Below are 13812 nucleotides of genomic sequence, written 5' to 3'. Positions count from 1 at the left end.
CTTCAATTAGAATAAAATATATAAATATACAATACACATTGGAAACAGATTTTTAGTAAACAACTTATAATGTGCAGGACTACCGGTAAATATTTCCAACCAGGAAAAGGTTTGGATTATTTAACTGAAAACATCAGTATCTGCTTTTCATTTTGCATATTACAATGTTGCCTATTATGAATTAAATCGTTTAAGTCCCTTATATTTCAAAATCTTTATATATTTAGTATTAAAGAAGGTTATGTAATACGATAGTTATTGGTCTATCGAGGAGTTACCAATTTAGCGCTTTTCGCTCTAGATCTAGCGCTTTTCGCTCTAGATCTAGCGCTTTTTTGCATAATCTAGCGCCAAAATTTCACATTTTGCTCCTTAGAGCTTTTCTTGGCGCTTTTTCTTACATCTAGCGGCAAATTTGGTGTTTATTCAATTGATGGAAATTCCTCATCTGATACAAATCCGGTGTGTGTGTGTGTCACTCCCTACAACTCATGCTGCAGCAGAGTGTCTCCATAGGTACCTGGGCTCTATGATCATAGACCTATATTGGTTGGCCCACTGCCATTCTCCAAGCCAGATACAAGGATATCTTTTCTTTAATAAATGATGGTCAAACTCCCCTGAAATTAATACAGCTATGCCAAGCACGATTGCATTGGCATTGGAGTCATGAGTTAGGAGGTGAAAGAAGATGACTAGGGTTTGAAGAAAAGTGGTGAAACTGAAATACAGTAGGAGTAGAAAGAATCTGGGCTCAACCAGATCGCTATATCTTATCTATTGTTTTTTATCTTTGCTTTGCTCCCTCGGATCGTCAGACCTTTGTATTAGTATTGGTTTATTTATATGGTGCTGATTATTATACATCTTACTTCGTGTTATTTTCTTGTTTTTTTTGTTTTCTTTTACTGTGGAGTTAGTGAGCCCTCCCAGGTCCTTGTGTGGCTGGGAGGGTAGTCACTTGTTTTTTCTTTTTCTTTTTTAGATTTGTAGGAATATTACCTACGCGGACCTTAAGCTAAAATACTGGTCCACCCACTGCTGGGATAAAACACCAGCGTCATTATGGTTAAATGGGGTAGTCACATTTTTCTCGGATCATATGAAGAATCTCCCCCACCCCCAATTGTTGCCAACCGAAGAATCCAACCCCCCCCACCACCTCCACACACACAAGTTCCCATGTGAAGAATATTCCCCCCACCCTTCATTTCAGTTATACATTGTTTTCCTTCTTTACTTTTTGTTACTTAAGTTTTTTATGTAATATATTAGTTAAATCAGGATGAGAAAATGCAACATATGCAGAATAGTTTATTAAACTTGTCATCACATAGGGTACTGAAGGGAAATATGAGTACAGTACATAGATCTCATAAGCATTATTATAAAATCGGTCACGCTACATAAATTCCTGCAGGTATGAATGAAGAACTTAACCTAACCTACTGGTGAGGTCTTGGCCACCTGTTGTGTCCCCAGTGATCATGTGAAGAATATCCACCCCAGACTAGTTCATATGAAGAATTCCCCCCCCCCCCCAGACTGCTCGGGGGGAGGGGGGGGAGATTCTTCATATGATCCTTTTTCTCTTTTTTTATGTGCAAGTTACAGTAAATGTTAGTTGTGTTAGTCTAAAGGTACACTGTATGGAGAAGCCTGCCAGGTTCTTAGTGGAGCTGGTAGATCACTCTCATCTTTTATTCTCTCCATTAATGTTTTATGTGTATATTGGGGAAGGGGATGGTTCACTTACTTTCCTTCTGGCGGATTTAAGCCAACCTGCCAGGTTCTTAGTGGAGCTGGTAGGTCACTCTCATCTTTTATTCTCTCCATTAATGTTTTGTGTGTATATTGGGGAAGGGGATGGTTCACTTACTTTCCTTCTGGCGGATTTAAGCCAACAATGTTCTTGGATTTCTTCATTATCTATATTATTTATCGAGTTTTGTTAAGTTTCTGTGTTGAGTTAATTCACTTTGTTCCAAATATTTGTGGCTTTCTTGTGTATTTCTACATTGATTGCTAGTAGGTTTGCTCTCGTGTGTAGCTGTTCATTATTGATGTGGTCTGTATATTTTATGTTATAAATAAATCTGAGGGCTATATTTTGTAGTGTTTGTAACCTTTTAATGCTCGTTTTACTAAGGGTGTTCAATGGGATGAGTAATGCAGGATCAGACAGGTTCTACAGCCGCGAGGGACTCTTATTGCTTTTCCTTTTCTTTTATCCTCTTCACCAAAAGATCGGCTCGTTAGACGCTTGGGCGATTGGTCACGTCTCTGTTACGCACTGTTGGCAAGTACTGGGCATGCACCAGCTCCTGAATGTACTTGAACCCGCTCCAGTGTTGGTCAAGTCTTGTCTTGAAAGAGCTCACACTCGGTGCCGTCACAACACTTTCTGGTAGATTGTTCCAAGAGTTCACAACTCTCACTTCGAAAAAGTTTGCCTTCACAGTTTTCTGGACTTGCAGCTTCTTCAACCTTGAGCTGTGACCCCTTGTGGGGGTGAGCGTCCGCCAGCTCCAAGTAAGGACACTCGACAGAGTAGTGCCCCTTGAGATGCTTATGCACCTCAATTAGGTCACCCCTTGCCCGTCTGTAGTATAAGCTAGGTAAGCTCAGGCGCTCCAATCTCTCAGGGTAGCTGAGGTGCCGGAGGGCACCAGTCTGGTGGCCCTCCTTTGAATATTTTCAACCAACTGACAGTCTTTAGTATATCTCGGGAACCAGACGGGGGTGACAGTGCTCCACATGGGGAAGCACTTCACTCTTGAAGATCGTTACGAGGAACGGACCGTCTAGATATCGGAAGGACCTTCTTATAAGACCCAATAATTTATTTGCCTGATTTATTTTCTTCTCGCAATGGCCCGAGAACTTCTGCTCATTGTCAGCATACACACCTAGGTCCTTCTCACATTCAGTTTCAAATAGTGCAGTTTCTTCTTCCCGTTGTGACATATGACACGCCTCCTTACCGTCGGTACGCCCCAGGTGCATCTTCTTACACTTCGTGTCATCGAATCTCAGCAGCCATTTCTTCGACCATTCTTGGAGCTCACAGAAATCCTTCTGGAGCTCTTCACAGTCCGCTTGGTTCTTGATTTTCCGAAATAACTTGGCGTCATCGGCAAACGTATGTATGGAGGAGTGTACAACGTCAAGCATGTCATTTATGAAACAAACAAACAACAGCAGGCCCAATACAATGCACTGTGCTACCCCGCTTGTGACAGGTACGGATGATGATTTTCTGCCATTAATCACCGCACACTGCTTGTGGTCATGTAGAAAGTCTTCTATCTACGCTAGGACATTTCCCCGAATTCCGTACCCTTCCAGTTTGATTTTCAGCCTTTCATGGGATACTCTATCAAAAGCCTTGGCAAAATCTACGTATATATTGTCGATATTACCATCCCGTTGCAGGAGCGCCCCGGCATAAAGCCATGTTGGCAATCCTTTACAAGGTTGTTTCGTAGTAGATGTTCCATTGCGGCAACTCTGATAATACTCTCAATTACTTTACATATTATGCTGGTCAGGCTCACCGGTCTATAGTTGTTCGTGGAGTGACGATTGCCCTTCTTGAAGATAGGACTCACATAAGCCACTTTCCATTCACTGGGGACCTTTTGTTCATCCAGGCATTTACAAAACAGGATCTTCAGGGGCTCGGCAAGCTAGTTGCACATCTCCCTTAGCACTCTGGGATGCACCATGTCAGGGCCGGGACTCTTATGGACCTTTAGCTCTGGCAGTTTATTTCTAATACCCTCTTCTGTGAACACAATGTGGGTCAGTGCTGTGTCGAACCGTCTGTCCCCAAACGTAGGAAGGTTAATAGCATCCTCTCTTGTGAACACCGAGGAAAAGAAGCTGTTCAATGCCTCGTTGTACACTCCTCCATACAAATGTTTGCCGATGACGCCAAGTTATTTCGGGAAATTAAGAACCAAGCGGACTGTGAAGAGCTGCAGAAGGACCTCTGTGGGCTCCAGGAATGGTCGAAGGAATGGCTGCTGAGATTCAATGTCACGAAGTGTAAGAGGATGCACCTGGGGCGTACCAACGGTAAGGAGGCGTACCATATGTCCCAACGGGATGAAGAAAATGTACTAGTTGAGACTGTGTGTGAGAAGGACCTAGGTGTGTATGTTGACAATGAGCTGAAGTTCTCGGGCCATTGTGAGAAGAAGGTAAATCAGGCAAATAAATTATTGGGTCTTATAAGAAGGTCGTTCAGATATCTAGACGGTCCGTCCCTCGTGACGATCTTCAGGAGTGAAGTGCTTCCCCATCTGGAGTACTGTCACCCCATCTGGTCCCCGAGATATGCTAGGGACTGTCAGTTGGTTGAAAATGTTCAAAGGAGGGCCACCAAGCTGGTGCCTGCACTTCGGCATCTCAGCTACCCTGCGAGATTGGAGCGCCTGAACTTGCCTAGCTTATACTACAGACGGGCAAGGGGGGACCTAGTTGAGGTTTATAAGCATCTCAGGGGGCACTACTCAGTTGAGTGTCCTTACTTGGAGCTGGCGGACGCTCGCCCCACAAGGGGTCACAGCTCAAGATTGAAGAAGCCGCAAGTCCGGAAAACCGTGAGGGCAAACTTTTTCGGAGTGAGGGTTGTAAACTCTTGGAACAATCTACCAGAAGTGTTGTGACGGCACCGAGTGTGAGCTCTTTCAAGAGAAGACTTGACCAACACTGGAGCGGGTTCAGGTACATTCAGGAGCCGGTGCATGCCCAGTATTTGCCAACAGTGCGTGACAGAGACGTGACCGATCGCCCGGGCGGCTAGCGAGCCGACCTTTTGGTGAAGAATATAAAGGAAAAGAGTCGTGACCGATCGCCCAAGCGGCTAACAAGCCGATCAGTGGCGAAGAGGATAAAAGTAAAAGTGTTATCCTGGTCAGAATATTCGTAACTACCATCTTCAAGCCTCAGGTCTGATACTCTTACTCGCGTTTTTAATTTCGACTTTGCATAGCGGTAAAACGGCTTTGTGTTTGACTTGACCTCGCTTGCAACCAGCCTCTGGAACTCCTTTTCATCCCTTCTACATTCTATCTTTGCTTGGTTTCTGGCTTTTGCATACATCCTCCTGTCCTGCTCATCGTTTGACCCAACCCACGTCTTGAATTTCTGGGTTTTCTTCTTAACTTTGTCGACCGCCATATGGTTCATGTGTAGGGATCCCCTCGTATTCCTAGAGGCACTGGGTTTGGTCTTGGGTATATATTTATTGATCAAATGGGTCACTTTACTAGTTATGATATTCAGCATAGAGTCTGTGTTCTTGTGCTTTAATGAGTCAGGTCAGTGGATACCCCTCATCTCTTCCTCATCCCGTTGTAATTCCCTTTGTAATATGTGCACCTTGGCCTGGCCTTATCTTGAACTATGTAACAGTTAAATCTGAATGACAACACTATATGGTGACTGGTGCCAACTGGGGCAAGGTGTTCCAGTTTGGCCTGAGTTGACTTGCTCTACCACGTGCCCATAACTATCACCATAAACATCGTGGTGACGTAACATAACCTGCCTTACCACGTGATTATGTACACGTACTGTCACAGTTGCATCACCTCCACGTACTGTAGATTAACTAAACGTGATTGAAAAACGAGCCCGATAGCAATTCTTGGAAGTTTGGGGTAGACGGACGGATCCAAGTCTAGATCTGCTACTAACCCCTCACGACTATAAGGGATCACGTGAAGATTAGGCACCCCAACTTAGTTTCACCTAAGATTAAATAATACCCGAACGCTAACAACTAAACCCTAACCTCCCCCAAATAACGTTAGGTAGCTTAACCTTTAAGTGATCCGCGGTAAGTAATGGAATATAGACATTTTTGTTGCTCTATAACAGATCAGTCTCTTTTGATCACTTCTGCTTCTTACCAACCAGGCGAGGCATATATGACTATATTCTCGCTGGCTGTGTCTGACGAGTAGCGGATACACGTGTTTTCAGGTAGGAACAAGAATCCCCCCCCCCCCCTCCACAAAAAAAAAATCAAGGGTATCTATATTTATTCGGTGGTGTGGACGAAGACAGATATTTCCCCTTCAAATTAGTAAATTACCTGAAACAACTATTAAAGATAACCATCTTGAAGAATAGGTCTTAGCTGGGTGACATTATAACCACAATGGTGTAATACAGACATTCGTGAGTTACAGTTCTCAAGTTAGAAGCAACTTTTCCCACACAGTATGGAAGAGCTATCAGTCGTCTTTAAACGACTTAATAAATCAAGGGAAAATATGATTCCCACGTGTGGAAAGTTACGTTTTCACGGCTAAACAGAGTTAATATATTGAAATGCATTAATACCCAATTCTCATTCACACAAAATTTCCCCATTTCGTCATGAGATACGTCTCGGTCAATACACCCCTCTTTCTCCCATCAAAAACGGCAGTGGACTATTCTTGTTTTCATCAACAGTTTACTTCACAGCACATAACAAATGCCGAGCAAAAAGCATCCAATGCTGTTAATCAAGTGATTGATAAACTAGACATCCCGTACACGTGGATGTTATCATGGGACCACCCGCTCAAACCAATGACGATAGTGCAAGCTGGGCTGATGTAAACTCTACTGCGCAACTAGGCAGCGTTATTGATCAGCTGCACTCGGTAGTTACACTACTTTTGTATTGTTTTATATTTGGTTATACAAAGTATGTATACACTAGCGTACACATACGTAGACTGGTTTTTATGTAATGGGAGCTCAGAGATTAAAGGGGATAATAAATCCTGCCTGGAGTCTTGTCGGGGTATGACGTAAGAGGGGTAGGTGTAGTATCTGAGGTGGATTTTCATGTGGTCCCAACAAACAAAGTGTGACTATCACTTGAAATCAGACAATCATATATACTCGAGTAGTTGAGTAACGGTATAATGTCAATACATTATTTGTCAAGGTTTTACGATAACATATAGTGTTGGCAGCAGTGGGCAAGCAGCGGCACCGACCAAACTGTCGTACAGGCACCACCAGAGCACTCGGGACGGGACGGAACGTTCAAAGTCACCTTCAACCTGACCTTGACAACTATCCTTCTCTCGCCCTTACAAGCATCTAGCCAGATCTACTTCGGCAGTGTCAACGAGCAGACGTGTGCAGCCTCTCGCCCTTTTATAGAACCAGGTGAGTGACGTGCTATTGCAGTGAGCTAGAACCTCATCTGTTTAATATTAAACTCGGGAAGCGTAATAAAGAACGAGAGAGGTTTATCATATGATACAGAGTAGTGGTTATATCATTTCACTGGTTGTGTACGATTACGTGTTACAGTGGAGACGGTGAAAATCTGATGGACATCTAAATTACTTTGTAATTTACAATTCTTCAAAATTTCAGTTTAATATACGTGGGCAACGTTGGCAATTGCCAATGGTTTGAGAGAATTTTGTTCCATACTGGTGCTGGGAAGATCCTAGAAACTACTTTAAAAAACTCAAATAAGTTGACATACATATTTAATCTCGTTCAGGGACAAGGAAGCGAGTACCTCATTGTGTGATAGCACTTGGTGATGCTTCTTCAGAGGCTTTGCTCAAGATTGAAGAAGCCGCAAGTCCAGATAACTGTGAGGGCAAACTTTTTCGGAGTGAGAGTTGTAAACTCTTGGAACAATATACCCGAAAGTGTTGTGACGGCACCGAGTGTGAGCTCTTTCAAGACAAGACTTGACCAACGCAGGAGCAGGTTCAGGTACGTTCAGGAGCTGGTGCATGCCCAGTACTTGCCAACAGTGCGTGACAGAGACGTGACCGATCGCCCAAGCGGCAACGAGCCGATCTTTTGGTGGAGAGGATAAAGGTAAAAAAAATTAATCAGAGACGTGACCGATCGCCCAAGCGGCAACGAGCCGATCTTTTGGTGGAGAGGATAAAGGTAAAAAAAATAACGTGGACTTGAAGCCAAAAATTTCACGATTTTTGTTTTAACAGAATAAGAAATAAGAAATTTCTCATTAGATTCAACTTTCGTTAATCTTTAATGTTGCTTCTTGACGCTATAATTTTGTACATTGTCTTTTCATGTGTTTTTTATATACCAGAATTTGTTACCTATATACTGGTTTCTAAGCGTAAAGCGAAGTTTAAAGTGCAAGTGCACGGTTTATATTTGAACAGTGAAGGCGGCAGGTTAGGTTGGCAACAGCAGCTGCTTTAAGTTGCCACTTAAACTATTTGCTGCCAGTAACTCCGTGTACTTATAAGCACCACATTAACTAAGTCTGATAGTTCAATTTCCAGTGTTCTCTTCGTAATTGTTTAAAAATAACATTGCAGTATTACAGCTGCATCAAATAACGAGATGATGTAATGTTATTAACGAATAAAACTCACAAAACTCCAGCACCTCAAAATGAGTGAACGATAGTTTAGGTGTACGTTGACGTTTATGTTTATTGTTCGTTTAGTTTCTTGTTACTTTATACTTTGATGTAATGTTTACAGTTTTAAGAGCTTTAAGTAGAGTTTTTGTGTAAGTCCTTAGTGGTATTACAGGGAGTAATGTAGACGTGAGAACTGATGAGGGTGTCTCCCTTCAGCGCTACCTCTCAGACCTTCGTTATCATCAGCTATTATCGATTCATCTCTTTCACCTTGTGAAATATATTTAAGTTACCTGCTGGTATGATGATTATTATAATGATAGCTTAACTTCATTTTAGTTTTACGGTGATGCTTTGTCCGTGTACAGCCCCATATGTGATTGTACAGCAGGGATTGCGGTAAACCAGCAGATGTTATTTATAGTCCACGTTCATGGGGATAAGACTGCCTGTTTGCTGCCAACCCCTATGCTAACAGGTTAACCTGATTATCGGTCCATCATATACAGTATACTGGTAGTTATCACTTAAGTACAAAATATCAGTCCGTGATATTTGGTACAGAACGTACACAAACGTTACAGTACAGTATATGGCAATGTCCTTCAGACAGCATCATGGTGTGGATAATGTATTTAGGTGAACTGTATTGTTTAATTTCATAAAGCTAAATATTGAAATTAGAGCAAAACACATTGACGATACACAGGTAATACGATTGATATATTCAGGCAAGAATAAGAAAACAAAACATGTAAAATTAATACGTATTGCCATGTAAAAAATCAGAAGTTTATGAATAATACACGACAAATCGTATTTAATATCTACAGTAGTAGAATGTGAGCAAATCAATGTAATTCATTTATTCTCAGATAATTTATATTCAGTAGAGCTACTAGGTCTTGGTGTTAGGTTTGTATTGTCAATAGTCCTCGTAATGGAAGATGCTCCGTGTGGGGAATATTTCAGCTGCATGGGTTAGAGTTGGGAATAATTCAGTCCATGGGTAAGTGTGAAAATATTTCAGTTCATGGATAAGAGTTTTGATACTTTACAGAGATCTATCAGGTACATTGACGCGGTCAATTTGTATGGCCTTAATCACTTGTGGACGGGGCTTTCTCTGAAATGAATAAAATCGTCTGGCGTTATCCAAATAAAATATCGAAAGTGGCATCCCGTAGTGAAGGAGTTAAAAATGGTAGATAGCAGTATCGGTGAGTGTGCAAGCACGATAAGGTGGCGGTGGGTGGGGTCACTGACCTACTGAGAGCAGGTCATGGAAAGTCGCCTCACTTCCCCCCCCCACCTCTCTCTCTCTCTCTCTCTCTCTCACACATACACACGTCACACGTACGTGAACGCCACCTGAGGATTATAGTTGATTCACTCTCTTCTCTCCTCTTTTTTTCATTTTTCACTATCTCGTTCCTCACCTCTTACTCTTTGTTTTCCTCCTCCCTCCTCTTACCAAACATGTGTTTTCTTATTATGTGTATGTATCTCTGTCAAGAAACCATTTGTAGTCTCACTCCGAGTCGTCCTCATCTGATGCTTTTGGGATATTCCGATCAGATGAGGGCGGTATGATGAACATTACTGGGATATATATGAAAGTGCTAATGATACTACAATTATTATATTAATATTTATACTAATAGTAATATTATTACTCATTATATTATTATTATAGCTTTATCATTATTGTACAACAAATGACAACTGTTATGGGAAAAGAAGTGGAACATAACCAAATTAACTTTAAATTTTATGTGTCATCTGTATAGAGACTAGAAATAAGTCACCAGGACAGGGGACGTGAACACGTATTAAAGCAAACCCTCATTGTAAAATGATCTCACTGCTCACGTACAAGCAAAAGGTCATAATATAACCGTGTTGTATGTGTATAGGGTGCTGCGGGTCATGAATATTTGGGAAAACTTTCTCTGAGGCAACTTGGGGGAGGTTTTCTCTCTCCCTCCCACCCTCATATTCATTCTCTTTGCTTCTTCACTTCCCTAATCCTTCCCATTCTTCAGTTTTCCTTCCTTCCCTCTCTCATCTTCATGCTCACCTTATCTACCTCCACCACACCCTGCCCAACCTCTTCCCTTCCTTTGCCGCTCGCCATTGCTACCCCTCACCACCTCCCTCTTCTATCGGGTCGATGGCTGGCGAGCGAGACACTCATAACACCATCACTTTAACCCACAGTTTCCCCGATACAAATATTTTATTCCAACAGTTAGCATGTTTGAACTGAGGTGTGTTATTTCCACCAGTCAATGATCAGCATAACATTTACGTTATTCTCACCCGACCAATCGGCTTTCACTCCCTTATTTGAAACCCGATTACCATTTTCAACACTTAATATTGTAAGCCTCGCATATTAGCCATGTCCATAGAAAATACCCCTTCATTTAGAGTCCCGCCAATTACAGGGCTTGCCGCAGACAAAACCTTGAGCTGAACCAATGAGAGGTTTACCTTGACAGGGCGTGGCAGCCTACGTGATGATTGCCGCGTCTTGTTTCCTCTCCCCAGACTTACAGAAAGGTTTTCTTTGAATCTCCGTGCTACACACACACACACACACCCACACACTATACACACAGCCCTGATTTAACTCCTCTTTACTACTATTTTTTTAAACGTGTTCTCCAGCTTCCCCTTCTAGCCACACCTTCACCACAATTTTATTATCAAAATATCCTAAAACAAAAGTAACTACCCTAGCTTAGCTAGTTCAGCCGCAGATCTATGCTGAATTCAGTGACTGTCGCCCAGTGGCGTAGCTAGAGTGTATGCCGCCCGGGGCGGCCCTTGAGTTTGCAGCCCCCCCCCCCCGTTACCCTACAAAAAATACATATTGCACAGTGACTCACTCTTTTATATATATATATATATATATATATATATATATATATATATATATATATATATATATTAAATAGTTTGCCTTACTGTTGTCAGACAAAAGCCACCCCGATCAAAATAGGGGGCTTTTGTCTGGGTGGCTTTCGTCTGGGGGGCTTTTGTCTGTACCCCAGTGAGGATAGTGTCTTAGTATAAAATCGCAATGCTGTGAAACAAAATCTTAATATTTAATCTCAGTACCCCAGCAAAAGTCACATCAATATTTTTTAACCAATACTTTAATATTTCTTACCTTATAGTATTATGTCTTCCAACGAAGTAAATAACTGGATCGAAAACACAAGAGAACTTAAAAGTCGTCTAGCCTCCCCTCGTCTTGTCACGATGGAGACTTGTGGAGAACTGAAGTGAATTGCTTGTAACTGGTGGATTGGTCGGCTGTACATGAACTGATATGACCCGAGACTGCATGGTTTTGCAGCTACTGGAGACGTTAATTCTTCCCTTTGTATCGGCGGCAAGTTAATCCTCGTCGTGTCTGACCTAACACCTGACCCACACCACATGAGCTCACTGGCGTACTTGTTTGAAGTTGTTTCCTTAATCCTCAACAGGTTACAGGTTGTGTGTGTGGCGGGGGGGGCGCATAGCAAGGGTGTACGTAGCTCATGACGTGGCCGTGATGATGTGGGTCAGGTGTTAGGTCAGACACGACAAGGATTAACTTGCCGCCGATACAAAGGGAAGGATTAACGTCTCCAGTAGCTGCAGATATGGGTGATGAGCAGACCCAAAAGTGCCGCCCCCCAAAAGTGCCGCCCGGGGCGGACCGCCCCCCCCCCCCTAGCTACGCTAGTGCTGTCGCCTCATAGTCAATGTCTGCAACTGTTGCTGTTTTAGGGGCCGATGATCTTCCCTCAGGCAGAGCAATGCAGACCTAAGTAGAGAGGACAGTCGACATCTCAACCAGGCTACAACACAGCTTCTGGGATGCTGTTTTAGTTCAGGTAACACTTCGGCCAGTCTTGTGGATCTTGCAATTGGTCCCATCCCACCAGATGTTGTGAACACCAGAGAAGTGAAGCTGCCTTGATCCACGTTCTGAATTCTCTATGCTACGCCCTATTCTTGTTCTCGTTCCTCGTGTGTGCAGTCTCGAGAGACAGGTTATGGTAACATGCTGCCATGGGGTTGAAAATCCTTGTCAAAGAAAGCTCGTGTCCCCGCATCCAGAGTCCTTGAGCACTGACGTCCACACAGGCTTCGTTGGATGTGTTGGAAGTCCTGTGATGGAGATTCTCACGGTTCACCCTCCAGTGGGAGGAGGGTCGGTTACATCGTGACGTGGCAAATTTTCTTCAATATATTCGCTGTGAGATCCCTTACTTCGCCATGCTTCATGCCACACATGCATTGGGTGGGCATACCTTCCACTGGCCAACCATACCTTAGAACAATGGCATCTGTAAATTATTGTTTGTTAAGGCTGAAGTCCTTTGCTCTTATCGGTAATGTTGTTAGCCAGTTGGAGGCGCCCACTTCCTGTGCTACAGCCACTTTTTTCCTCATGTTCGCTGACAATTTCAATGCCCCTTTCAAAATAATTTGAAAATGATCATTATTTTCATAACAAATGTGCAGTATATACAAACTCCTTAACGAACACGTAATATACAATAGAATATCAACTTAACAAAACCACGCAATGTATTCTTAAATTTTTGCTTCATTTCGCTTTGGAAGATATTGTCCACAACAAACCAATTGAAATATCGGGTTCATGCAGCATTTGCAGCTGCTGTTGCTTAAGCAGTTCCTAACTTGAGGTGTCAAGGCAGAAGGAAAAAAAATCGTGCTTCTAAAAATGTCATTACAGTAATTTATAAACTTAATCTTAATACAATGAATTTGGGCTGATTTTTTTTTCGTTTTCATGAGTGACTTCTGAAGGTCTAAATGCAACATACTTTAGCTGTTTTGCAATAGTTTATTATGAGTTAAAGATTTTTGAGATATTTTCGAGTTCTTAGAAACGGTCATTCGACCCTTAATCCCTTCCACTCTTAGAGAAAATGACTTTACGAAAGTAAGGTACCATTTTTCCTGATAAATAATTTTAACAATGAAATTCAAGTAAAACAGGAAAAATATGATTGTTTCCTTGGAATCATTACACACACCTGTTGAAAGCCTGCCAGTTATCATACAAACAAGGCTCACTCTCTTATCTTTAATGTGATATTTCCAACCTTCCATCTAAGCTCACGTGAATATTTTGGTATGAATAAAGACAAACTGTATTTTGTTAAGCCACTGGGTGAACAAAAACATCATAAACTCCATAAGAAGTGTTAAAGAATGACTGGCCAATAAGCCTTGTGACTTGTGTGGTGTGGATTATCTGAGAATAGCTGAAAGTGTTACTAATGTTCAACTTTTATAAAGTTTACTCTGTTGTTTGATGTTGCTTGTGAAGGTTAGTTGAAAAACGAGTGTACAGTGACCAAACAAATAATGGTTCTCATGGAGGCATGTTACACAGTTTA

General features: G+C 42.1%; 1 protein-coding gene across 4 annotated transcripts in view; it reads left to right on the top strand.

The window, feature by feature from the left end:
• Positions 1-6554: 6554 nt before the first annotated feature.
• LOC121869160 (L-lactate dehydrogenase-like) overlaps positions 6555-13812 on the top strand; it is a 76058-nt gene continuing 68800 nt past the window's right edge. For 2 of the 4 annotated variants that reach the window (XM_042370349.1, XM_042370348.1), the window contains exons 1-2: positions 6555-6665; positions 6975-7182. In XM_042370349.1, coding sequence (XP_042226283.1) covers positions 6570-6665; positions 6975-7182 — 304 coding nt within the window. In that variant the 5' untranslated portion in view covers positions 6555-6569. The remainder of the gene's footprint in view (positions 6666-6974; positions 7183-13812) is intronic. The other 2 variants (XM_042370351.1, XM_042370350.1) reach the window with 2 other exon arrangements.

Source organism: Homarus americanus, unplaced genomic scaffold (assembly GCF_018991925.1).
Source record: "Homarus americanus isolate GMGI-L3 unplaced genomic scaffold, GMGI_Hamer_2.0 scaffold25467, whole genome shotgun sequence".
NCBI classification, from domain to species: Eukaryota; Metazoa; Arthropoda; class Malacostraca; order Decapoda; family Nephropidae; genus Homarus; species Homarus americanus.
Note: the sequence above shows the minus strand (reverse complement) of the source record. Positions and strands in the feature narration are given on the sequence as shown.